At 37.8% G+C, this 25,169-nt stretch overlaps 1 protein-coding gene across 3 annotated transcripts in view; it reads left to right on the top strand.

The window, feature by feature from the left end:
* tasp1 (taspase, threonine aspartase, 1) overlaps positions 1-24,396 on the top strand; it is a 97,139-nt gene extending 72,743 nt beyond the window's left edge. For 2 of the 3 annotated variants that reach the window (XM_043696630.2, XM_043696634.2), the window contains exons 11-13: positions 5,621-5,731; positions 9,217-9,290; positions 22,914-24,396. In XM_043696630.2, the coding sequence (XP_043552565.1) occupies positions 5,621-5,731; positions 9,217-9,290; positions 22,914-23,006 (278 nt within the window). In that variant the 3' untranslated portion in view covers positions 23,007-24,396. The other variant, XM_043696632.2, reaches the window with a different exon arrangement.
* Positions 24,397-25,169: the final 773 nt, after the last annotated feature.

Below are 25,169 nucleotides of genomic sequence, written 5' to 3'. Positions count from 1 at the left end.
TGGAGATCCAGGGGTATCTCGTGTCTCGGGGATTTATTTAAAGATGGGGTCCTGATGTCTTTCGGACAGCTGCGTCAGAAATTCGGATTACCCAATGGAGACCTCTTTCGATACTTCCAAATTCGAGATTATATACAGAAGAAGACTACGTTATTAGATAGTTTTTATAAATCTGATAGAGAATGTAGTGTCCTACGACCAGTGGGGGTATCTTCCGTCAGTAATATTTATCATTTACTACATGATGAAGTATCGGGAGATATGGATAATCTGCTTAAAACATGGGATCAGGATCTGGGATTAGAAATCTCCACAGAAACGTGGAATGATATCTGGGAAAATGCTAGAAGAATTACTATTTGTAACAGAACCCAGGCTATCCAGCTGAAGATACTTCATAGGGCCCATATAGCACCGGTTCGATTGGCAAAATTTAAGGCAGGAGCATCTCCAATGTGTCCTAAATGCAAAATAGAGGTGGGCACTCTTGTACATTGCTTATGGACCTGTCATAAGATCCGTAGATATTGGACTAAAGTAGCAAGTACCCTGACAGAAATTTTAGGAACGGAAATAAAAGTGGACCCCGTATCTCTCCTCTTGGGCTTTTCGAACTTTCCCTCCCTGGACACGTACGGGAAGAGACTATTTTCTATTCTTTCTTTCTGTGCAAGGAAAAATATTTTGATGAACTGGGTGGCGGAGGGCCCCCCTGGACTTTCAAATTGGCACAGACTAATTATGGAATGTATTCCCCTTGACTTCCTTACAAATATGGTGCACCGAAAGACCGAATTATTTTATAAAATATGGCAGCCCTTTTTGAATTACATAAATACAGATATTTCGGCTATCCTAACAAGGGCTTTTATTTAATTGAGACTACAGACCTGGCTGATCCGCGGCCCCTCGGGGGAGGAATCCCGCACGAATACCGGTTTTATCATATCTGATGCTAACACATCCCGAGCATGTAAGAGACTTAAATATACACCCTGGTTAGTTGTAGGTTAGATTAGTAGATAGTTGAGTTTTGTTTGTTTTTTTTTTTTCTTTTCGGTTTTTTTTTGTTGTTTTTTGTTTTTTTTTGTCAAATTTTGGCTATTGTATATTTGAGCTAATTGTATATCAATGTTTATATCTGAGAGTTTTGTTTATTTTTGTAAACTTGTAAAAATGTTAAATTTCTAATAAAAATATCTATATAAAAAAAAAAGAATAGGAATTGAAAGAAATTGTTCAAGTAAATCTATAGATGTAATGGAAAGTGAACCCTGTCTCTGGTGTTTGAAGATTCTAAAGTGATGATGTTGGTATAGATGGGATTGTATTTTTGCTGCATGTTTTGAAGTGTTTCCAATTGTCATAAGTAAATAACTTGGTTTATTCTATTTTATCTCCTCTTCTGTGCAGTAAACTTCTGTTTTACTTTTGAAACCAAATCCACAATTTTGGATGCTTTGTTGCTTTGAAAGACCACCTCATTAAATTAAAACCAAAAAATGATCTACCAAGCCTGCTTTGAGTCTGGCATCTGAGTTGTCCACTGATAACGTCAGCTGGGTCCATAACACTTTGTTTCATTTCCTGTTGCATTTGAAGATGGCAAGGTATCATTAATGCAAAGGAGATTGGCGTCCTTCATTCACGGGACAAGAGGAAAAACTGGAGAGCATGGGGTGAAGAGGAGGTTTTGGATGGTAGTGCAATTTGCCATGAACCCTTGTACCATCCTCAGGCAGCTCTGCCCTCTCAATTTCTCTTCTAAAGTGCCAACCCTTGAGGACTCATATTGATCTTCAATCCCTGAAGACTCAATCTCCAGGACACTATTGTGTGCATCTCCAGAGAAAAACCATCAGGAGCATTTTTGTTCATTTTTTTCTTTACTAGATCTAAAAATATTAAAAGTGGTTGAAAAAGGCTGTGTTAGGCTGATAATAAAGAATCATCCAATTGGACAGTGAGTACTTTGTGCAATTTGGAAAGCAGTGTGTCACAACGTCGGATGTCTTGGCAGCAATGTGGGGAGTGAGTCATGTAATGAGACATCCCAGGAATGTATTTGATTACAATTTGCAACCCTATTTTCTACATCTTCCAAGGAACACTTTAAAACCTTAAATTGTACTATATGGCTATGTATATCTTTGTTCGGCTGTGTCAAATTTTGTAAATTTATATTAGCAATTGCTAATAGTTGGGATCTTTTTGTGCAAGTTACCAAAATTGTTTAGGGCAGAGCAGTAGATGTTGTTTACTTGGACTTTATTAAAGCCTTCAACAAGGTTCAGCATGGTAGACTAATTAGTAAATTTAGATCACATGGTATTCAGGGTGAGCTCACCAATTGGATACATAATTGGCTTAACAGCAGGAGACTCAGTGGTGGGAGGGTTGCTTTTCAGACTGGAAGACTTCCATAGGGATCAGTTCTGGATCCTCTTTGGTCATTTATATACAGTCAGTTTTGCTTTGACACGGTAGTTCCATTCTTGTGTAATCCCTTGTTATAAGAAAATAGTGTAATAGCAGCATTACTTAAACTAATGGGGATGGAATCATTATAACCAATACATGCTTTAAAAGTTCACGCTGTAGAAACAATGTCCCAATTTGTCAATCGCGTTGTAGCAAACTTGCATTAACAAAACGCACGTTATTGCAGAACGACCTATAAATGATTTGGATGAGAATATAGACAGTGCGGTTAATAAGTTTGCGGATGACCCCAAAATTGGTAGTCCTGATTTGGAGGTACCGGTGTTGGACTGGGGTGTAAAAAGTTAAAAATCACATACCACTAAGTTATAGTCTCACAGGTTTATTTGAAAGCATTAGCTTTCAGGGCTCTGCTCCTTCATAGGGTGGTTGTGAGCAGCGCTCCGAAAGCTAGTGCTTCCAAATAAACCTGTTGGACTATAACCTGGTGTTGTGATTTTTAACCAAAATTGGTGGCATAGTAGATAGTGAAGAAGTTTATCTAAGATTACAAAGGGATTTTCATCAAATGGGTCAATGGACTGAAAAATGGCAGTTGGAGTTCAATCTGGATAGATACGAGGTATTGCATTTTCATGCAGCAAATGAGGGTAAGGCTTATACAATTAATGGTAGGGCCTTGGGTAATGTTGTAGAACAGAGGGACCTAGGAGTGCAGCTGCATAATTCTTTGAAGTTTGCATCACAAATAGACAGTTAAAAAGGCATTTAGCAAGCTTGGCTTCATTGCTCAAACTTTTTGAGTACAAGAATTGGGATGTCATGTTCAGATTGTACAGGACATTGGCGAGGCTTCTTCTAGAATACTGTATCCAGTTCTAATCGCCCAGTTATAGGAAGGATATTGTTAAGCTGGAGAGGATTCAGAAAAGATTTACCAGGATGTTACTGGCTATGGAAGGTTTGAGTTATAAAGGTCGGATAGGCTGGGACTTTTTCACAGTGTAGGAGATTGAGAGGCAACCTTTCTTGCAGTTTATTTTGAAAAAAAAAAGTCTTTTTCCCTAGGATGGGGGATTTCAAGATGAGGGAGCACATTTTTAAGATGAGAGGTAAAAGATTTTTAAAAAGACATGAGGTGCAAATTTTTTACTCGGAGGGTAGTTTGCGTGTGGAATGAACACCCACAGTTAGGGTGTTTACAAGATATTTGGATAAGTACGTGAATAAGAAAGGTTTGGAAGGATATGGGCTAGAACCAAGGAGGTGGGACTGGTTTAGTTTGGGACTTTGGTCAGTTTGGATGGTTGAACTGTAGGGTCTGTTCTATGCTGTATGACACTGTTTGGATTTCTGTGTGAATTTGTTTTGTCTACTTTATCTCTTGTAAAATACAATTTCAGAATGCAATCTACTTTTAATCTATACTTCTGGATTTAATTTTTAGCTATTTTTAACAAATACATTGAAAGAAGAAATGATTTTCAGAGCTCAAAAGTATGCAGAGTGAGATTGATTGGATAGTTCTAGCAAAGGTTTTGCACAGACTTGGTAGGTTAAATGGCCTCTTGTAGTGTTTTATAATTTATGACATTTATTTCCAGCGAGCTTTTTAATTAGCAGAATAGCCTCTTGATTTCTCTTTGAGCTCCAATGTGATTTTCTCATTGGATAGGACTCTAGGTTTTCAAAGGGTAATCCACTGAACACAGAACACGCCATCTCCACAAAATTTCCCACCCAGCTTCCTGGCTGAGAAACAACTGAAATTGTTGCACATTGTGGGTGGCAGAGTGAAATTTTACCTAGTACTTGGATTTGAACCTATAACCACAATGTTATGAATTGAGTATCTTCAGTAAGTTACCATGCAATTTTAAAGCTAATTAAGAAATTCTGTGGAGAGCAGCCCAACCATGGCCTCAGATGTTTATCAAGCAGTGCCTGTGGTAATGTCGTTCGGTAAGAAAATGAGAAATCTGGATAAAAGAAAGTCAATTATGAATGAAATAAAAGTAAATAAGAAAGATATAGTTTCAAGAGACAGTTTCACCAGTAGCCGTGTGCCCTTTTCAACGAATTGAGTTGAAAACCTAATTCATAAACAGTAACTGTGACATTTTTGGAGGTGGATAACAGTTTAATTGGCCAGTTCTGATGAGGTAAAGAGAACTGGCTAGGAAAAGTAACTATTCTGATTCAGTTCACCTAGTAATGCAAAGTTGAAACGACAAGTGCACTGAAGCACCCTAGGTTAATAACTGTTGTTAATTCAGCTCATTCACAATGTCAATCTCCATAATCCCTTTTCAGCCAATTACTTGTAATCACCCATTCTATTTTAAAACTTAAATGGTTTTGCACATCAACATAATAAAAGCTAAGAATGATAATTAATCATATTTTTTCTTTTTAAAATACTATTCTGAAAAGTAACAGTTTTGATTTTCATATATTAACCTATGATATTTTAAATTTTTCTTTTTGGAATTGAATAGGTACTCAGCACAGTTCAGCAGTGTAGGTGAATTTGTTATCGCACTTAAATATACTATTCAGATTTTCCTCTTGTAAGGTGACCATTCATACCATACTGGACAATGGGAACAGGAGTAAGCCATTCAGTCTATTGAGCCTGCTGTATCATTTGATTAGGTCATGGCAGATGCCACTGTCCTGCACTATCTCTCTATCTCTTGGTGTCATTAGCTTCCAGAAATCTTCTTGGTTTTTGTCTTGTATCCTGCTAGTTCTTTTTGATGAAGTAGTAATTTTGTTAATAAAATCCTTTGAATGTTGCTAAATAATTGCATTTAAGTCTTACCCATCACTCTTACCATCTAGTTTTCAATGTAACCCTGGAAGGCAGTATGTGGAAGGATTCTTTTTTGCAGGTTATGCAGGTGCTCTGTAGATTGCATAACTTAACAAAGGTTCTATCCCTGGACCTTTGTTTCAATGGGAACTGTATCCAACTATCCACCAAAAATGTGATATTTAAGCTAACATGCTGTAGTTTAATTCCATTTTTAACCCTGGGCTGTGTATAGGATTGTGCAAAATAGCTGGAGTGTCAAGGAATAAATGCTGTTTTGAAACTGGAAGGCTGATGAAATTTCAAATTTGAATCACCTACAGGTTTCTGTTAATAAAGGTGTTTTCTTTGGCTCATTTGTAGGTTCACCATTCCTCGCCCATGAAGACACTGTCCTCGGAGGAGTCATTGTTCTTCGCTGCTGCAAATGCTCATTAGAATCCGAATCATCGTTAAACACTCAACCTCTCCTAGGTAAGCAATATAGCAGGAATCTCACTACGTTAGTCTCAGGACGTTCTTTCTTCATGAATTAGTCTGAGTGCATACACACCTGTTCTTTATCAGAATTAACCAATTGGCACCCCATTTCTGGGCTCCTTGACAACCTAAGGAGGTCAGAATGATGCAGCAATCTGTCAAATGAAGTGTCAATTTTTATAAATCATTGCATGGATCAGAGAAGAAGATCACAGCGCATGGATTTTTCAGGCCACAGCAACTATGGGAATGAAGAGACCTGTGAGGACAACCTCCGAGTGTCTCACTGTTATATTGATCAGAGTGATCAAAGAAGTCTCAGGCGACTGACTGTGTGGAGTTTGCACGTTCTCCCCGTGTCTGCGTGGGTTTCCTCCGGGTGCTCCGGTTTCCTCCCACAGTCCAAAGATGTGCAGGTCAGGTGAATTGGCCATGCTAAATTGCCTGCAGTGTTAGGTAAGGGGTAAATGTATGGGTGGGTTGCGCTTCGGCGGGGCGGTGTGGACTTGTTGGGCCGAAGGGCCTGTTTCCACACTGTAAGTAATCTAATCTAATCTTAAAGTCAGCAATGAGCACGTGACTTCTCCAACTTGGAGTCGGTGCATCAAGAGGATTCTTGACTTTGGAAGGATGTGGCAAATTGGAAGTATAACTTCACATGACCACACTGCCTTGCTTAGTGTTCTCCTACATAGTTGTCCTAAGGACAACACGTGTTACAGTGTACCTTATTCTTCTGCATGCTGGAAACTCCCATCCTTGGTCTCCATCTACACTTCTTGTTGCTACGGAAAAGCAGCCAACATCATCAAAGACCCCTCCTTCCCCGGTTATACTCTCTCCCAATCTCTTCTGTCAGGCAAAGGATTAAAAACATATCAACAGGTTCAAGAACAGCTTCTTCCCAACTGTTATTGGACTGCTGTCTAATTTCAAATCTAATGTTGATCTTGCTTTTGTGCACTTCCTGTACAGCCATAACCTTGGATGCTTTGTTCGCTCTAAACACCCTATGATCTATGTGTCCTTTATATATTATGATCTGCATGATCTATATGTCCTTTATATGTTATGATCTGCCTGTACTGCACACAAAATTTGTCATTGTACTTAGGTACATGTGACAATAAATCAAATCATAAAATCAAACTTCACTTCCCCAGTTATTGCTCTCAGGTGCACTCTCAGGCCTCTCAGTCATTCTCCAAAAATGACATCCTCCTCTGTTTTCTAGTAATTGTGAAGGTATTCTGTCCTTGCAGGAAAAGAGTGCACCCAACTTAAGAGGGTCAGAGACTTGGGGGTGGTAGGGGTTGGGGTATTCCCATCAGTGACCAGTCATACCAGCCATTGGCATTTCATGTCCACCTCCTCCCTAGAAAAGGAGGTCTTGTTCCTGGAAGCTGTGGATGGCAGCAGTCACCTGCCTCAAGGAATTTTTGTGAGAACTGAGCTTCTGCCTGTAGATGCTCTTTTGACCTGCCTGCTTCCTTTTTAGCTGGATAATATTGTCCATTTATCTGCCCTGTGGAGGGGCATGTCAATAGGGAAAAAGCAGCTGATGCTGCTGGAATTGTCCCTGCTGAGCTGGGCTGATTTTCTGTTCATACATGGGATGTGCATGCCACTGGTAAACGCATCATTTTTTTGCCTGTCCCCAATTATCTTAAAAGTAGTTTCTGTAGGCTTGAAGTCATGAGTTGGCTCGTCAAAGGGAGGATTTGCAAATTTAGTTCTGTAAAGGGCGTTAATAAAGCAGATAGGTTTTCATAGCAAATGATAGTTTCAGTAATGTTAATCATTAAACTCACTTTTAATTCCAGATTATGACATTGCCACTGCGCTACTGCTCCCTCTAGTGTTGTGTGGCTTCTGTTCATGACTCTCAGCAATGGGTGGAAGATGGAGCTGAATAAGTTGTTCCAGGTGTGCAGAAGGCTCATACCAATGTTCAGCAGATGAATGAAGTGTAATCCATTTCAAGTGCCTTAGCATAAATTGAAAATCACCTGTCAAGTGGTGAAAGAGCCTTCAGAAGAAGTACTTTGATCAGCCAACTCTTGATGGCAATGGCTGGATCTCTTCAGTGTAACAGATAAAATCCTTCCCAGCTCGTCAATTTTCCTGAAGAAACTCTTGCTGCTGTGCACCCACTTTGGTGATCTTGGCTTCTTAACAAACTTAATGTCTACTAAATAGCTCAGCCGACAGATGCAAGGAGAGTGCCTGCTGCCCTTTAATCCAGTCCTGAGAAAAGTCTAAAGAGAGTGGGATCAAACCAGGATCGGGAACTTTTCCCACTTATTCCCATATCAGTCTCTGGTGGCTCTGGAAAGTTTCTCCTTCCATTTCTGAAATGTTTGCTATATTCAGACACTTGAGAAAGAAGATTGAGAGTATTGTCAAGAAAAGAGCTTGTTGATGCCCCAATGGGGCTAATTTATGGTTGGGATTTCTTCTGCTGGATATTTTGCTTGAAAGCACATTCTGAAGATTGGCTATTCCTGTAAAGCTTCATGGAATGTAATTTTGACATTTTGTCATGTGTACTAAAGTACAGTGAAAAGCTTTATTCATGATCGGCAGTTCAGGCAGATCATACTAAGCAAGGACATACAGATCAAAAAGACTTAGACAGAGGCATGCAGGTTACATTGCATAGAGTGTGCACTAAACAAAATCAATGTTAGCAAGATCAGCATTATTTGAGGCTAGAGTGTCAATTCATCAGTCTAATAACAGCTGGGAAGAAGCTGTTCCTGAACCTGCTGGTGTATATGTTCAGGCTTCTGTATCTTATGCCTGACCGAAGAGGTTGTAGGAGATTGTTACCGGAGTGCGATGGGTCTTTGATGGCAGTCTTTCCAAGGCAGCGAGCCACGTAAATGGAGACCATGGGTGGAAGGTTGGCTTCCGTGAGAGTCTGGGCTGTGCACACCACAGGCTGAGGATCCAGTTGCAGAGACTGGAGCTGAGACCAAGGTCACAGAGTTTTGAGATCAATCCGGAGGGGATAATGCTGTTAAAGCAAGAGCTGTAGTCAATGACCAATTAAAATTGGAAATGCACAAGAGGCCTGAATTGGTCAATATTCTTAAAATGAAAATTTATTTTCAGAAAATTTGTGCATCTTTTTATTTCCAAATAGTGAACAGAAAATAAAGTGCTAAACCAGATTAGAAATTGGGAAGCAAAGACAAATATGCTTGGCTTTAATTCCATGGAAATTCCTTTTTTTCATGAGATGTGATTTTTATAGTTAGTCTCCCTTTCATAAAACATTGAAATTCAGATTAGAAAAATCTTCAAACAGATTTGTTTTACAATAACATCAATGAAATGTAAAATTATGACTACTGCTTTAAAATAGCCCCTTTTCAGGTTTGTCACCACTACCAGCCATCCTGTGTTACGGAGTGGCCTATTTCTCGTAGTGCATTTACTTTTAATTAACATTATTTTAAAAATTTCTTCCACAGTTGAGTTTTTATGGAGTCATACCACTGAGAGTATGTGTGTTGGGTATATGTCAACTCAAGATGGCAAAGCTAAGGTAAGTCTAAGTCCAACCCAAGTAATTCCAAGCTTAACACTTTTTAGTAAATGTTATCTTTTTAAACATTTTACAGAGCTGTTTCTGTTATGCGAAATTGTGCATTTTACAAATGCTAATCCTAGCTATGGATTGTTGAGAGATCACACAGCTGTGAGGAGAATTTTTTTTTCCAATTAACTTAAGAGATCTTGTGCTGGCTGACTTAAACAAACATGTGGGTTTCGCAGAAATGTATATTTTGTGGTAGCTTTGAAGTGTAGAGCATACCCCGAAGATTATTTTCTATTGGTAAATCATAAATAGTTCAGATCCCACACTTCTTTTGACAGCAGTACTTGTTTTAGGTTTTCAAAGAAGATCTCTAACCTCGACATTTCATTCTTTCATACACTTGAAAGCAACAAAGTGAAGACTTTTGTGTTTGAACCTCAAAGCATACAGAGTATATCTCAAAAAGATAGAGTCTTGATTTATATTAGAACATCACAGTTCACACAGAATAAAACTGTTGCTCAGTAACAGGTGACACTGGGACATTAAAAGCATGGTAAGTTGGCTGCTTGCTGAGCAGCTTCTCTTCCATTCTTTGACATCTGGTGTACATTGTTTCCATATTGCCCACAAATTCTGCAGCTGGTATTGTTGAAGGCCTGACAGACGCAGCTGCTCTTCTCACTTCAATTTTAAATTACGCTTTTGACCTTCCTTTACGAGACTAATCCCTCTTCACCACCCCCACTTCGAATCCATGGCCACAAATGTTTTTCAGCACAAATACTCAGGATGGAGAAGGGGAGGGGGGAGGAATAGTTGACGAGCTTGATCAAAAAATATCAGGAAAGGTGGCATATTAGTATTTGCCATTTTAAATTGGATTTAACAAGCATTGCCTGATTAGGGTAAACACCTTAAACCTCAATATAACATGTTGATCTTTTGAGAAGATTATTTCTGTTTTTATTTTCCCCCTGTTATTATCTCTCCCAATTATTTCTAGGATATCAGCTTTCTCCAGTTGACCTGAAGGTAAACCGTTCAGTGTATAAAAGCTGGAATTTTTTTTTCTAACCTCTTTAATGACTGAGAAATTATTTAATGAGGGAAGTAGTCTGACACTGTTTATTCTTGGGTTTTTTTTATGGGGCTGAACAGTGAACATTTCATACTGCCTTTTGAGATAATGTTATATTTTAATTTTGATTATCATTGCTTCAACTGGAATGTGAAACCGAAAGGATTTATGTTGGCACAACAGATACATTGCTGCTTGTCTTTCAGAACAAACAAAAAGACATTTCAGTTACATTTGTCGGTCAAATATTACTGGGCTAAGAAATACTTAATCTTGTTCCTTTTTGAACAGCTCATTCTTTTAAAAGAAAAACTTGCATTCATAGTTTACTTGAAAAAATAATTAAAGGATGTAATTTTCAGTGTTAACGCAGGATATCATGTAAACCCTTACTGAAAAGAAGAAAGCTAAAGTTAGGCATCTCTCAATGTTTTAAATCATGTATTTCACATAAAATAGATAAGTTCTTCAGAAAAGCAGATTTCACAGTTCATTTTCTCAAATTTTTGATAAGCCATATGATTGTACAGTATATATCAGCCCTGAAAAACAAAGATATGAACGGATCAGATTCCTGTTTCTGAACACTACTTGGAACTTGCCCTGTGAGCATAGATGTATACAAATGGCAGTCAAACATGCAACTTGAAGCACTGTCAAAGCATCCAAAGGAGTTGAAACATCTTTTGTCGTTGAACTAGTTTTTATGGTTCATGGTAGATTATGTAACGTTGATTTCAGGTTTCAAATAAGCAGTTATTACAACACTGCAATGGCCATTTGATAAATTGAGTCATTGTTAACCTGATCAAAGTTAATGTTGATCTTGAATTTTGAAGCAGCTACAATGGCAGGATTATCAATTATCAGGATAAACCCAACCTCAAATTTTCAGTGCTTCTATAAATTGGCCATCTCAATGTTTAGTATTTATGAGCATTGTCCAATGATGGTCTCCCATTGAAGGAAATTCACCATCATTCTATGGAAAAAGCAGTATATTGGATGTTCACTTTATTCCAACGAATTCATCCTGGTAAAGAGGTTGTGGTGTAAGTAGCTTGGAGGAAGACCAGCGAGGAAGTGTGGACGTCCTTTTTGTTAATGGACTGCAAGATTCTACCAAGAACAGATGAAACTTCTGTCAACATAGATAAATAGAAGTGCCCAATCCTATAATTGGTCGGTATTTTCTTGGTTCTTGGGAAGCCAATTCTGATGATTTCAGATTGCACCACCAGGATTTAACACCAGGAAGGCATTAGCTTTGCAGCTGCTGAAATCTTGATGCTGTTTCAATAGTTTTAAGATTTAGAGGCACTTGAAATTTCTTGCCAGGCTCTGGGAAAGACAATTGTATGAATTCTTGCAGGCAAGCTAGAGGTGATTTTCAAATAACAGGACATTGCACTTTGTTGCAGATTTGATCAGTATAAAATATGTTTCTTAAAAGTATTATTCAGTTCCAGGTATGCCAGTAGCTATCCAGTATGTTACCCAAGTTGCTATTTTTCATGTGTGTGTCTGAAATTAGTGTTGATTTGCATCTGGTTGCAACTTTGTTCTACCCAGAAGTGATTACGTGGAAAAAAAGTTTTGTAATGTTCATAAACACAGGAGAAACATAGAGTCATAGAGATGTACAGCACGGAAACAGACCCTTCGGTCCAACTCGTCCATGCTGTCCAGATAACCCAACTCAACCGAGTCCCACCTGCCAGTACCTGGTCCATATCCCTCCAAACCCTTCCCATTCATATACCCATCCAGATGCCTTTTAAATGTTGCAATTGTACTAGCCTCCACCACTTCCTCTGGCAGCTCATTCCATGTACGTGCACCACCCTCTGTATGAAAAAGATGCCCCTTAGGTCTCTTTTATGTCTTTCCCCTCTCACCCTGAACCTATGCCCTCTAGTTCTGGACTCCCCCACCCCAGGGAAAAGACTTTGTCTATTTATCCTATCCATGCCCCTCATGATTTTATAAGCCTCTATAAGGTCACCCCTCAGCCTCCGACACTCCAGGGCAAACAGCCCCATGCTATTCAACCTCTTCCTATAGCTCAACTCCTCCAATCCTGGCAACATCTTTGTAAATTTTTTCTGAACCCTTTCAAGTTTCACAGCATATTTCCTAGTATTATGTTATGTTGTTTCTCCAGTATCCTGTACAGTCCTGAGTGATTTGTTTTGATCGATTATCAAAACATTTTTCGGATTTCCATTTGAGTTGAACCAACTTGCTTAGTGAGGTCTCAGAGAACCCTCCATGTGATAGAGTTGTGTTGTTCATGTTGCTTGACTTGCAGGGACAGGAGTCAGTTCTCCTATTCAGTGCGAACATGGCTGATCTATGACTTAATTCCACTTACCTCCCTTTGCCCCACATCAATTAGATTTTTGTTAACCAAAGCATTCATTAGTCTTACCCAAGAGAAGCAATCAATCCAGTGTCAATTGGTGGTTGCAGAAAGGAGTTGTGAACATATGAGGTACGCTTAGTAAGTTTGCAGATGACACCAAAATTAAAGGTTAGTGGACAGTGAAGATGGTTACCTCAGATTACAACAGGATCTTAATCAGATGGGCCAATGGGCTGAGAAGTGGCAGATGGTGTTTAATTTAGATGTGAGGTTCTGCATTTTGAAAAGGCAAATCAGGGTATGATTTATACATTTGATAGTAAGATCCTGGGCAGTGTTGCTGAACAAAGAGACCTTGGAGTAGAGGTTCATAATTCCCTGAAGTGGAGCCCCAGCTAGGTAGGATAGTGAAGAAGGCATTTGGTGGGCTCGCCTTTATTGGTTAGTGCATTAAATATAGGTCTCGGGAGGTCATGTTGCAGCTGTACAGGACATTGGTTAAGCTACTTTTGGAATTCTGCATGCTTTCTGGTCTCCCTGCTGTAGGAAGGATGTTGTGAAACTTGAAAGGGTGCAGAAAAGATTTACAAGAATGTTGCCAGGGTTGGGAGAGTTTGAGCTATAGGGAGAGGCTGAATAGGCTGGGGCCATCTTCCCTGGAGTGTTGGAGGCTGAGGAGTGACCTTTATAAAGGTTTATAAAATTGAGGGTCATGGATATGGTGAAAAACCAAGGACTTTTCCCCAGGGTGGGGGAGTCTGAATCTAGAGGGCATAGGTTTAAAGTGAGAGGGGAAAGACTTAAAAGGTACTTAACGGGCAACTTTTTCACGCAAAGGGTGATGTACGTATGTAATGAGCTGCCAGGGGAAGTGGTAGAGCCTGGTGCAATTACAATGTTTAATAGGCGTCTGGATGGGTATATGAATAGAAAGCATTTAGAGGGATATGGACCAAATGCTGGCAAATGGGTCTCGATTAATTTAGGATATCTGGTCAGCATAGATGAGTTGGATCGAAAGGTCTGTTTCCATTCTGTACTTCTCTATGACTCTATCACTCTCTATAAATGTTTTCATAATTTCACTTCTGAAAAGTCTTTCTCAAATATTTAGACTCTCTCCTAGTTTTATCCCTATGCGGCATAAATTGTTTCTCTATTTATCTTATCTATACACCCTTAATATCTTAATATTTGGTCCAACACCCCTTAACCTCTTAAATTCCAGGCAATCCAACTCTAGTTTGTGTAATCTCTCTGGATGGCTTGACCATTGTTGTCAAGTTTTTTAAAATCTATGCTCATTCTGTCCAAGGTCTCATTAATCCAGTCTAACTTGTGATGCCCAGAATTGCTTGTATTACAAGATGGTGATTTTGTTTTTTGAATAACCCATATCTTGGAATTATGCCTGTCTCAATTTTTCCTTTTGAGGTGTACCAGTTCACACGTTTCATAGAAATATAGACATTTGCAGAATAGAAGGTGACCATTATATTCAGTCTATTGTAGGAACTGGGAGTAGGAGTATGTTGTTAATCCCTTTTAGTCTGCATCACCATGCAATTTGATTATGGCTGATCCTCTTATCTCAATGCTAGATTTCTGCTTTCTCACCGTACCCCTTGATGCCTCCGAAAACTAAACTGTTATCTATCTTTTTTTTGAGGGTATTGAGTGACTTGTTCTCCACAGCTATTATGGTCGAGAGTTCCATGGGTTCACCACCCTTGAAATGAAAACAAAATTTCCTCGTCCCAGTTCTAAATGGTCTGCTCCATATCTTGAGACTGTCTCCCCTTGTTCTAGACGCCCCAATCCAAATCTAAATACACCACTTCCACTGGATTCCCCCGATTATTCTAATAGTTATAGCCTTGAAAAGCGCTACTAGATTTGTTAAGCATGATTTACCTTTCATAAACACACACTAGGTTTGTCCAATCCCGCTAATGCTTTCCAAATGTTCTGTTACTTGATCTTTTATAACAGATGTTTTCCCATTACTGTTTGGTGAACCGTGTCAGAGTCTACAAAATTTTGAAAGATGACCACTGACGTATCTAATATTTCCAGGGCCACTTCTTTATTCTAGGATGTCTGCTATGCATATCTGTAGGTCAGGCTGTGGTGATTTGTCTGTCTTAAATCCCATTAATTTCTCTCGTATCATTTTCTTCCAAATACTTCCTTCAATTCCACCTTCTCATTAGACTATTGGCTCCCTAAAATTTCTGGGAAGTTATTTTGTCTTTTGTGATGACAGAGCCAAAGTAATCAGTTCTTCTTCCAATTATTTTTTTCTCCATTCTAATTTCCTCAGCTTTTGATGGTAAGGGACATTTGCCTTTATAAATTTTTTTTCTTCATATACTTATAGAAGCTTTTAAGGTCACTTTCTATATTCCCTGCAATTTTATTCATACTATATTTTGCTCCTCTTGATCCAACTTTTTGTGAATCCTGAAATGCTCCCAATCCTCAGGATTGCTACTTTTCTGCCATTTTTATGTATTCTTTGGATCCTATCCCTACATCGTCAATTAATATTGCTATTGAATGCATGACCCTATACATGTTCAAGCTGACCAGGAAAGAGTTCACCAACCAAACTAAACCCACTTTCAAGCTGTTGGACATACCCAGAAACTATAAGGTGCCAAACCAAGAACATTTTAAATGTGATAGGTTGTTCCTGCATCCTCATATGCTTTTCTGTTTGATTTATTTTGCTTACATATCAACATTGTTTTGGGTTTCCATTCTGGTTGAAACAGTTTGCTTATTGATGTCTTAAGTAATGCTGTTTGGTAGTGCCACTGGCCTGTATTTTCACTGAGTCAGGATGACTTGATGAGAAGGTTCCTTTATTGGGATCTCCAACTCTATTTCCAGAGTTTTCTGGAATTCACATCTCCTATTCTTTATGCACTTTTGTGTGGAACCTTAGACTTACTCACTCCAAGCTTAAAACTTAACAAAGTTACATTTTAATTCTCAAACTTTTGACTTCTACTTGGAGTTACATTGTTTACATAGCTCATCCAGTTACATTTCTGGTCAGTGCTAACTCAAGGATGTTAATAGTGAGGGATTCAGCAATGCTAAGGCTATTGAATGTCAAGAGTCGATAGTTGGATTCTGTACTCCTGAAGATGGGAATATCCTGGCATGTATGTCACAATTTTTACTTAACACTTAACAGTCCAAACCTGGATGTTGTCGTGCTACGTATGAATGTGAGCTGCTTCCTAATGAGGAGTCATGAAAGATGCTGAACATTGTGCTGTCATCAGCCAGTAACCCCACTTCTGAACTTCTGATGGAAGGAAGATCATTGGAGTAGCTGAAGATGGCTGGGCCTGGAACACAACTCTGAGGAAGCCCACTACCAATATCCTTGGACAGTGATGGTTGTCCTGCAGCAATCGCAACCAACTTCCTTGTGTCCATGTCACGCCCAGTAAAGGCATGTAAGATTTATAACTTTAAATATATTCTGTATTAACTGGGCCTACCTCCTTTTTCAATAGACATACAAATGTATGAAATAGAAGCAGAAGTAAATCATTTAGCTTCTCAAGCCTGTTCCACCATTCAATACGATAGTAAAATCTATCGCAAGGGTCAGGTGAGTTATGAAATATCAGTGAAGGTGCCAAAGTATTGATTGTCTGTGTGTAGAATGTCTCCCTTGAATTGAATGGATGTACCAAGACACAACCACCTAATGTTGTGGGGACTTGCTTAAAACTCAACCTCTGAAGCCATAAACTATTTCTCTAAGCTTGAAGCTCAAAGAGTCAAATCATGGGTAAGTGTGGAAAGCCATCATACATTTCCCCCGATGCGTAGCATTGGCTTCAAATTTCAAATCATTCAGAGTAGGTGATAAAAGTATTGACCATGTGATCATCTAATGAAACCTGTCCTCTGATTAACCAGTTTTCTTCGAAGCACCAGGAAGAAAACAGACTGACTTCAAACAGCACAGTAAAAACAAAGTTAGCAACATAGACAACATTAGACTAGAGACTGCAAAATTGTACAGTATCCTCTTACGTTTTCAAGTCCAGCAGGACAGCAAAACAGATTTCTAGCAATAAAACCACAAGCAACCAACTTTGACCTGCTGCAAATCCAGCTCTTCAAGGGAATCTTGCAATAGCTTTGATATAATTTTTGATTATTGAATTTTGATATTTAGTTGTTGAATTCACATAGCAACATCTTAAGAATGGAAAATAAGCCATTCTTCGCCACACCTGTAGAGATGATGAGCTAATCACATGACTTATGAACTCTGTAACTTGTCAATATGCACTACTCTTTTGAACTGTAATTCCCTCAGGTGTGTGTGTGAGAAATGTAGCATTAAGGTTTTTGAAGTGTTTATGTGAATAAATAATCATCTTTATTTAAACTGACTCAAAAACAAGCTGGTTATTGAATATTAATCATGCATTCAGGGGTTAAGAAACATTTGCATCTTACTTTTCAAAAACGATTGCAGGCAGTAAAGAAAAGGAGGAACACATTTCTCTCTCATTCTGTAAGAGATAGGCATGATTATTACCAAACTTGATTTAAAGTGAAGTCGCGTTGGTTGTTTTGATTTTTTTGCCCTTAGGAAAAGCTCAGGAGAAGTGGGTTGTGTTTATTTTCAAAACTAAGTGTTTGTGAAAGATCAAATTGAAACTAGTAGCACTAAATATATATGAAACGAATTTACTAGTGTCTAACTTCTGTTGTTTATAAAGCTGACTACTGAAATAAAAAGATCTACTCAAAAGCAGAATTTTGTCCCGTCTCATTTTAAAATTATTTTACATGTTTGCTATATATTATTTTCTAGTCAGTTGCTCAAGATCTCAGTTGTGTTTCTCACTAAGTAATGGTCTAACAAATGATTTTTAATGAGCTTTCATCTGTGTATGCTGACTTGCCTTTAATGTTGGTTTTTGGAAGCTTCGTGCCAACATCTGTTGTCTTGATCAGTGATGATGAAAGCAGCTTTTTTGTGGCATGTGGAAATGGCTGGTTATATTATTGCCAATATTGGAAAATAATAGAATTCAACCTGATGTAAGAACAAAGCGAAAATGTTGACCTGATCTCTACAGGTGCAGATTCTGCCCTTGATAGAGTCATCTTATTTTCTCCCTTCTGTTCTTTTACTAATGAAAGCGATGTGGCCATTAAATAATAAAATATAATAGACAAAAAACTCTTTGAAGAGTAATATGTTGAGTCCATTATTTATTTTCCCAGCATATTTTTAACACTGCAGTTATCTAATTTTCATATTAATTTGTAAATCATGTTTTAAATGCATGCTGGAGCAGAGAACTGCACTTTGCAGTAATGTTGATTAGTAGAATGAAGTAAATTCCCTGGAAATGAGGGAGTTAATGAATACATGTTATTTTGGATATTTTTGCCTGTCAGTGTGCTTTAAAAGAACCTAGTTTTGTGTGTGTTGCACCAAAGAACAACCTCCTGATTTGGCCACTAACATCAGGTTCTGTATAAATTTCATTTTTAAAAATTCTTAAGCCCCTAGTTCCTTTCATTTGCAGTATTTTCATGATCCTTCTCTAAAATAATACCTTTTCTAAGCCCATTTTTCAGTGTCCTCATCCCAACCATCTTTAGCTACTTCATTGATGACCTTCTGTCCATTGCAAGATCAGAAGTGGGAATGTGCAATCATCAGCAAACAATGTTCAGCACTATTTGTGACTCCTCAGGTACTGAAGCAATCCATGTTCAAATGCAGTAAGGCCTGTACAATATCCAGGTTTGGGCTGATAAATATCAAGTAACACATGTGCCAGGCAATAACCATCTCCAACAAGAGAGATCCTGTCTATCGTCCCTTAACATTTGATGAGCTGGCCATCACTGAATTCCCCATCATCATCGTGGGGATTGCCATTGACTAGAAACTGACTAGCATTACAAATGCTGTGGCTAGAAGAGCAGGTCAGTGACTTGGAGTCTTGCAGCAAATAAGTAATCTTCTATCTCCCCAAAGCCTGTCCCACCATCTTCAAGGCACAAGATCAGGATTGGTGATGAAATGTTCCCCATTTGCCTGGATAAGTGCACTCAAAAAAAAATCGACACTATCCAGGACATAGCGGCCTGCTTGATTGGCACTACATTGACAAATGTTCACTCCATCCTCCATCCACACAGTCATAGCAGCATGACCATCAATAAAAAACGCTACATCAATTCAGCAAATCACCTCAGACTGGATTTTGTAAATCCATGGTCACTACTGTATAGAATGACATAGGCAGCAGGTACATGGGAACAGTAGGACCCACAAGTTCCCTTCCAATCCACTCACCATTCTGACTTGGAAATATGTTGCCATTCCTTCAGTGTTGGTGGGTTAAAGAACCTGAAACTCCTTCCCAAAGAGCACGGTGAATCTACATACAGGAAATGGACTGGAATATTTCATGAAGGACGCTCACCACCACCTTTTCAAGGGCTACGAGGAATGGCGAATAATTGCTGTCCCAACCAGTGATACCCACATCCGATGAATGAATTTTTAAAAGTTTACTCTTCCACCTGGCTTAATGTTCATCTTACTATTTTTTCTTATCTATTCTATTTTCTTTCTTTCCATAAGTTGCCAGCTAAAATTTTATATATAAATGCAAGTTTTGAGCATTTTGTTACCTCTCCATTCCATAGCTAAGTAGCAGATGTGTAAAATCTTCCAGTTGACACCTTGTTCTTCTGATCAATTGTCATATTTTAGCTCTTAACCTAACGGTAGCCCTGTTTGCATTTGGTCTGTCTGCCAGAAGCTAACATTTTGAAATGATAAATCAGGTATCTGCGAACCTATGTCATCAATCCTTATTCGAGCTATAATGTTTACAGTTCTCAGCTTGTCACTATTTTGTTCACTTTCCTACCACAAAACCTTTTTAAGTGAGCTGCTGGAGAGAAATACTTGCCATTTTACAGGATTTCAATTCATACAATGAGGATGTGATTCTTGCCTTTGACTAGTTTATTAATTAAATCATACCATGGTGACAATAAAAGTTCCTCAATGTGCGTTACATAATATTTATTTAGATTTTTTTATCATTCCCTTTGAATATGCTGCCAATCCACATGTTCTTTCAAACATAAATCAGTATTTTTTGCACTTCTGTGCGCATTCTGCTGACCAAATGCAAGAATGAACTCCAAGTGTATATGGGTATAATGTTTTGGCTCCTGACATTACCTCCAGTCAGATCAAGTATTAATCTGGTCAAACCATTCTCTCCATCCATGGACAAAGATGCTATTCATTTTCAACTATTGAATATAAGGCTGTTATTTGTCCCATATGTTTATTTTAAAATTGTAAAGTCACTCCCTTTTGTTATATTATTGTGATATGTACAACAGTTTAACAATTTTTTGATCTTCAAAGCATGTATTTCCAGTATTACTGTCAACTGTTTAAACCTTCCCATTGCAATAAGTTGATCAAGCTGACTGTAATTAATTTCTCTTTGCTAGATTGTTGGCAAACAAACTTGACAGTTGTTGATGTTTATGAATGGGCAATTAATAGATCTTATGAAAAGTATGATGAGAAATCACAAGTGCACTTGCACAAATGCAAGATGTCCTAGAATCCTCGGAAGCCTTTACAATGTTCTCCTGTAGAAACCTCCAGTGGCAAGAGGTTATGAATATACAAAATATACAAAAAGTATACAAAACTGGTGAGATTAGAGCACCTGGTTCATTGAAGTACACCCATCCACACATTTCAAACAACAATTCCAAAAAACAAAAATTGCACAATTTTCCAGCAGAGGCACAAAGAAAGGACAGAAACTAGCTAAAAGCGAAGCATGTGGTCACTCTTCTCTAACTCTAAAATAATCAAGTCGGCCTCTATAATGCCGCAGTGAGATCCCATACCCAGCTATTCCATGATATAACCACTATGAACAGGAAATGTTTTCTCTCAAAAAAACTTGTCTAGCCATCTTCTGCATTACTATGGGGAATCTGTACTCATTGCATACATTAGTAAGCAGTACCAAGGGGCGATGATTCTAAAAGTAAATGCTGTACTTCCTAGGATCTATTGAAACTCATTTGCTTGTGTACTTTATATGCAACCCTTCTCATTCTCCCATCTCAAATATCCTATCCAACAGGATAATATCTGACTCCTTTTAATAGCTGAATTATACCTAATTTATAATTGTGCTTCTCTAATACAAATAGCCAGTGTCTTGTGCTACTTCACAATTCTTTCTGGACTCTTCGGGGACTTGACAGGTTAGATGCAGAAAGGTTGTTTCACCATGTGGGAAAGCCTAATACCAGAGGACATAATCTCAGAATAAGGGGTCACTTACTCAAGACAGTGATGAGGAGGAATTCCTCTTGAGGATAGTGTATTTGTGGAATTCTTTACTGAAGAGGCCTATAAGGCTGGTTCATTAAGTATGTGGGACTTACTTAATGAATAAGAATCTGATTATTATTATTTGGTAAGGGAATTGAGATATGGGGAAAAGTGAAGTTGAGGGTTATCAGATAAGCTATGATCTTGTTGATTGGTGGATCATATTTGATGGGCTGAGTGGTCTCCTTCTGCTCCCACGTCTTAAGGCCCTTTTATCAGGATAAGCTCTAATAAGGCCACAAGATCAAATATAAATTTAACTGCCATTCTTTATACCTCCTGTGTGGCTTAAGGGGGAAAACGTACGATATCCGTGGTACGGTGTCAAGGCTTTCTTTATCCTAATAAAGATAATATATTCTTCTAAGATGACATATAGTCATTCCTCTGTATGCACGAGGGTTCTGTTTATAAGAACCCTTGTGAGTAATGAAATTCCCAAGTGCAGACCCCATTAAAAATACTCAGTAGAAATAGATTAAAATTGCCTGGACGTATTGAATTTTGTTGCTACTAACCTTTTGGCGCAGATCTCACATTCAGAGAATTTACTGTATGACATTATTCACTTTGCTTAGGCACATTCATTGATTTTATTGTACATGATTCTAATACTTTTGATGTTCATGTTGTCATTTTTGCCAATAACCCAACCTGCCATTTTGTATTGCAACCATAGTTATGCAGAAGTACGTGATCTATGAGCCGGGATAGATCTGTGCATCTCTCTGCACTCAACAGTTAGCCTTGGATCTGTGGTAATCCACCATCCTCTCAGTCAAGTGGCTGCAATTGAATCCCTAATCCGTCTTATTTGGATGTAATATTATGATGAGGCTCTTCAGATTGATGAAAAAAAATCCTGTGGCACTATTCAAAGAAAAGGGTGGGAGGCTCATCAGTATTTATCCATTTAAAACTGATACTTGTGAGCAATTTGGGATGGGCAATACATAAATTCCTACAGTGCCCATTTCTGGTAAATTAATGATTCAAAAAAAATTTTCTGCACATCATCAACATTATTACTTGAGGGACATTGCTATGATGCAGGGGAATGCAGTAATGACGCTATTACAAAAGCACTTTGCAAACGTTTTGAATGATGCCATGTAAATAAAAGTTTTGTTTTGGCCTGTACAACAAGAACAGCCTAACATTTGATGAAAAACAACACTCAAACTTCTGAACTGGAGATCCATTTGAATAATATAAACTGAGAATCTGTGAGCTATCCCTGTTATGTAACATCAAAGGGTCCAATTGGAAAGTTTATAGATTTAGAATATACTGAATTTCATTATGTTCTGACTTGTTCAATTTAAAAAGAATAATAGTTTTACCTTAGCCCCTGTGATAATGGGGTTCTCTTTTTATGTGAAAGAGCAATAGGAGAAAAGATTTGGTAGTTTGTCAGTATTGCTGCCAAGAGCATGTGTAGTCACCCGAACAGTTTGCATAATGATGGTCTTTAATAACTTAATGTGTTCATCAGCATCTCTCACTTCATTCTTCCAACCAGAATATTAAGGATGTTGAAATTCTGAGGAAGTGCATACCAAATGTAGTTGTAGAATTTATTGCAAGTATAAATGATATTGATGAGACTTAATAGTGTTGTCGTTCAATTTTTATTCTAAAGGAGTAATTGAGGCAATGTTTGATTCTATTTCATTGCCAAAATAACCTATTGTTGGTCTAAAATCATAAAATGGTTAATGTGTTCATTTACAGACTCACATTTCCAGGCTTCCACCGGGAGCTGTGGCTGGGCAATCACTAGCAATAGAAGGAGGTGTTTGCCGGCTTCGAAGCCCTTTGACCTGATCATGCTTGATGACTCTAAATGGCATCACACCACAGTCTTGGATTGGCTGTCCAGCTATAGTGTATTTTGTATATTTTAATTATGTAAAGAATTGGGAGTTTTATCTTTTTTGATACAGTAATTGCACTTTGTACTTTATGTATCCTGATTATGCTGATAAGTGCTGCTTTATTCTGAGCATATCATCTCTGCTTAAATTGAAGGTGATTGCAGTTGACTTTCTAGAATATTCATCCTGTTTGTTGTAAAGAAATGCCTAATATACAGTGTCCCTAACATAGCTAATGTGAAAGAACGCTTCTCCCCTGTTTACTTGAATTTCACTTAGAGCATTGCATTCCACATTTGCTACCTGAAAGATTCCAATATATCTATACACTGTATTTAGTAGTGATTGCGTCTAACTTTGATATTATTGGTTTCACTTCATAAAGTAACTATTTATTTAGTTAATATCACACGTACCTACCTTGGGGCTGCTAGTCAATCTGAGGTTTATTTGCAAAGGGAGCATTTACAAGGGGAATTATAACAGATGTGATTGTGCACAGTGTGCTATAACACATTTAAATTTCTAAATGCTAAGCTTAATGTAAACTGTTGACTGTGTACTATTGGTACTATCATGCAGGACATGATCCTGAATTCATCAGCAGTTTTGGCTGAAAAAATAGTGACGTGTAATGTAGGTGGAAAATTATATACTAAAGACTTAAATAGTAAAACTACACATTTAACAGGACTCTGTGCAATGGGTGTAGGTCCTCAGTGTTCTTTATTTTTATTTTAAATTGCATACAATTAACAGTCATTGGTATACACTGAAGTCAAATTGACTCATCATGATATCCAATAAAAGAGCATTTTTTTCACATTTTTCTTAAATTATATCCTTCACCAAACACTGGTGTCTGCCGACACTTGTTTCTGTGCTTTTGCATTTGGACACCTTCTTTTGAACAGGAACATTTGATATGCTTGATCTGTCTAGCTCACAATGCCACTTCAGCTTTCAGATTCCATCTTGTTTACTGTAGAAGATGTTGCTGTGCTGTGCACTTGAGCTTCTTTATAACTGATCGATAAATTATGTTTCCTATTCATAACCTTTTTCTGTTATTTTGAAATATCCTGCTGTAGGAGAGCTCTGAACCATTGGTAATGAATCAATATCTTATGAGTTTAGCCTGTTGAAGTTTGACTGTACCTGATATATTAAACATGAGATAGTTGTTATTTGTGGATTCAGGACAATCATGGAGGAGAGTAAGTTAAAATGTATAATGTTAAATAAATTATACGTCTTTGGAAAATTAAATTGCAATATTAATCATAATGTGAAACGTTTCTCAAATCATTTTAAATGTATTAAATGACAGTATTCCTCTTTTCTATTTTTTTCATTCTCCCTCAAACAGATTTTCAAAAAGTAATGTCATTAACCTAGTCATTGTATCTTCAGACTCCCTGAATTTCAGGTTCTAAGTTATAAGATATGTCTGAAAGCTACATTTGAAGCAGTACCAAACTTTAAAAACAAAGCTTGGCAATTTGAAGACTGTTTTGAAGTGCATGCCTGTCATAAATTTGTGATAGAAAGATACGAAGATCTTTAATACCTTCTTAACTATCAGAAACCTGATGAGTATCAACTTTTTCTTCAGTTCATGACTTTGTTTAGAAGTGCTGAAGTTTGATTTACAGCTACAAAATAGATTGTAATAGGCAGAGGAGTAATGACTTTGATTTTCAGTGACTATGGGTAAAAGATATTGTGTGTAAATTTGGGTTTTTACAGTTGAGTTTAGATATATTTTAAATTATGTTTACAACAAATGGAAATTAATTTTGTGCGTGTAATCTCTGGCTTGAGCTTAGGAGAATTGATGTTACACTGTACTAATTCCACTACATATTATAAGTAAATTCCGGGTTAAATGTAGAGCTTGCAAAGATGATTTTAGTTGATTATGTTAAAGTCCTTTTTTTTGTGGGAGAATGTTGTAAGCAGCAAATTTGCAAACCATGCACTAGATTTATATTGGGAATCAAGGTTGGGTTCTTGCCAATGTTAGGCTTTTTAGCCAACTTAAATTAAGAAAGACAGCACATGCGGCAAGCTGAAATTTGGTAAACCTTTTTTTAAACCACTTTCAGGTTGT

The sequence above is a fragment of the Chiloscyllium plagiosum genome, unplaced genomic scaffold (assembly GCF_037043375.1).
Source record: "Chiloscyllium plagiosum isolate Xiang-an unplaced genomic scaffold, Cpla_swu_hap1 HiC_scaffold_10, whole genome shotgun sequence".
Lineage (NCBI taxonomy): Eukaryota > Metazoa > Chordata > Chondrichthyes > Orectolobiformes > Hemiscylliidae > Chiloscyllium > Chiloscyllium plagiosum.
Note: the sequence above shows the minus strand (reverse complement) of the source record. Positions and strands in the feature narration are given on the sequence as shown.